The sequence below is a fragment of the Phaethon lepturus genome, unplaced genomic scaffold (genome assembly GCF_000687285.1).
Source record: "Phaethon lepturus isolate BGI_N335 unplaced genomic scaffold, ASM68728v1 scaffold2495, whole genome shotgun sequence".
NCBI classification, from domain to species: Eukaryota; Metazoa; Chordata; class Aves; order Phaethontiformes; family Phaethontidae; genus Phaethon; species Phaethon lepturus.
This window is the reverse complement of record NW_010538162.1, coordinates 23,184-25,758: the sequence shown is the minus strand read 5'-3', so window position 1 is coordinate 25,758 and position 2,575 is coordinate 23,184. Positions and strand designations below refer to the sequence as shown.

Below are 2,575 nucleotides of genomic sequence, written 5' to 3'. Positions count from 1 at the left end.
CTTCAGACCATGCTCAGCTCCAGGCTGAGGAAGAGGAGGTCAGGCATTTAGAAAGGCCAGGAGCTACCCAAAAACGAGCTGGTTGTGGAGGCAGGAGCCTAGGCAAGCAGCTGGGTGTGCCACAGCCCGACCTGTGTGCTCATCCAGGTTCTAACACCTAAGTCCCACGTGACATGGGGCAAGACAGGCCCCCTCTCTGCCCTCAGCCACTCTGCCTCTTATCCACTGGCACCGTAACTGCCGGGGGCCAACCCTTCCCAGGGAGCACAACGCTGCCTGCCCAGGGAAACAGCCCATCCCACAGCTGTGACACTCACCACACTGAGCAGCCTCCCCTGCTGGGAAAAGGAAAGGCAGGGTTAGTGGAGGGACGACAGCAGAAGGGTTAAAACACAGCACTCCACCTTTCTGCCGCCTGTTCTCACTCCCCGTTTCATGCTGAGGTCTGTGACACAACTGCTCTTCCACTGCTGGGCTAATCAGACACCAGCACTCCTGTAAACGCAGGTTCGGTGAATAACAGATTTGCTCCAAATTGTAAAGTAGCAGCTATTGTGAGCGCTCCTAGCTCTATGGAAACCCTATATTTCAAGTGTTACCAGGCAAATAATAGACAAGCCCACATAAATAGAGTGAGCAGCAGGAGAGAGTGAGGTGGGAGCAGGAGGTGCCCGGCCAGAGACCACAGAAACACCTACGTGCTCCGAAGCACTGAGAGGCCTCAGTGCGAAGAAGGCAGAGTCCAGCCTGCCAGTATCGCTCCAACGCACGTGGGAGCCCAGCATTTGTTTCTCATGTGATGTCCATGGGTTAAATGAAGGGACAGGACTTGGCTGCTTGCTGGAAAGTAGTACATCAGATTTAATAAGGCAGGAGACAAAGAAAAACGGGGATGCAGAAATCAGTACGGGAACACTTCTACATATACTCTGCCTCAGGTCAACAAGGAGCATCAACCAGTCAGGACACCATGGAGCTCCCTCCGGCTCGCAGCACTGTGTCGTGACTCCAGCCTCTCATCACCCTGTCTACCATTGCCTCACAAAGGCCAGCCGCTGCTGGGATAGCTCAGGCAGCTTTGGGGTAACACAGCCCCTGTACTAGGCTGCAGGCCTGTCAGGCACGGCCCTGGCCAGACACCACCATACCACAGAACTGGCATCTCGCCCCGTCACTGAACTAAACAACAGTTAAGAGTAACAACGTGAAAATCCTTTGGGATCCTGCAGAACCAAGATTCCCAAAACCCATCAGGGAAGCAGGCAGCACCATCTGGAGCTTACAGCCTCCTGCCCTAAACAGAAGGACTGTACCCACAAGGTTTCTGTTGTGGTGTTTGGGTTTTTTTTGTTGTTGTTTTTTTTTAAACACTCACCAGTCTGCTGCACATCAAAGCATTAACATTTATACTCAGGCCTGAAGATGCACAAATGTAAGCGCCCACACAGCACACAGCAGCCTTTGCTCCAGATCCACAGAAGAAGGCAAAGACAGCCAGGAGGTAGTGTTTCCACAGGTTTATAAATCTGATAAATACAAGTATAACACCCTGCCCACCACAACGGGGCAAGGGAGAAGGGAAAGGAGTCCCAGTTGCCGAGAGAGTGCCAACTTCTACTTGGCAGCTGGAGAGTACACAGCAGCTGGAGATTTATGCCGATGTGTCAAACAGCTTCTCAATCATCTCCCCCACCTGGTCAACCTGGTATTTGATGTACTTCTCGGGGTTCTTGGTGAAGGGCACATTGCCATATCTGCAAAGGAAGACAACCCCCAAGTGACAAATGACTGGAACACAGCAAAAGAGACCCACTGGGCCCTCCTCTGGCACAAGTCAGCTCCACTCCAGCACACCCCATTTCAATCTGACAGGATACCTGGTAGGGAGCAAGTGACCTGGCTACAACTGGCCTACTGAGTTTTACATGAATAGCCCAGGGTGGCTGTATTAGATTTGCATGGCAAGGTTTTGGTAGCAGGGGGGCTACAGGGGTGGCTTCCGTGAGAAGCTGCCAGAACCTTTCCCTGTGTCTTATAGAACCAGTGACAGCTGGCTCCAAGATGGACCCACCACTGGCCAAGGCCGAGACCATCAGCAATGGTGGTAGCACCTCTGGGGTAACAGAGTTAAGAAGGGGGAAAAAAAACTTGCACAACTGCAGCCAGAGAGAGGAGTGAATATGTGAGAGGAACAACCCTCCAGACACCAGGGTCAATGAAGAAAGAGGGGGAGGAGGTGCTCCAGGCACCAGAGCAGAGATTCCCCTGCAGCCTGTAGTGAAGACCACGGTGAGGCAGGCTGTGCCCCTTGCAGCCATGGAGCTCCACACTGGAGCAGATCTCCACCTGCAGCCTGGGGAGGACCCCATGCTGCAGCAGGCAGATGCCCGAAGGAGGCTGTGACCCTGTGGGAGGCCTGCACTGGAGCAGGCTCTTGGCAGGACCTGTGGCCCCGTGGAGAGAGGAACCCACGCTGGCACAGGTTTGCTGGCAGGAGCTGTGGCCGTGTGGGGGACCCACCGTGGAGCAGCCTGTTCCTGAAGGACGGCACCCCGTGGCAGGGGACCAGGGTGGG

At 54.4% G+C, this 2,575-nt stretch overlaps 1 protein-coding gene across 1 annotated transcript in view; it reads right to left on the bottom strand.

The window, feature by feature from the left end:
* Nucleotides 1–1,502: 1,502 nt before the first annotated feature.
* EXOC7 (exocyst complex component 7) overlaps nucleotides 1,503–2,575 on the bottom strand; it is a 23,517-nt gene continuing 22,444 nt past the window's right edge. The window contains exon 21 of the mRNA XM_010286685.1: nucleotides 1,503–1,754. Coding sequence (XP_010284987.1) covers nucleotides 1,652–1,754 — 103 coding nt within the window. The 3' untranslated portion in view covers nucleotides 1,503–1,651. The remainder of the gene's footprint in view (nucleotides 1,755–2,575) is intronic.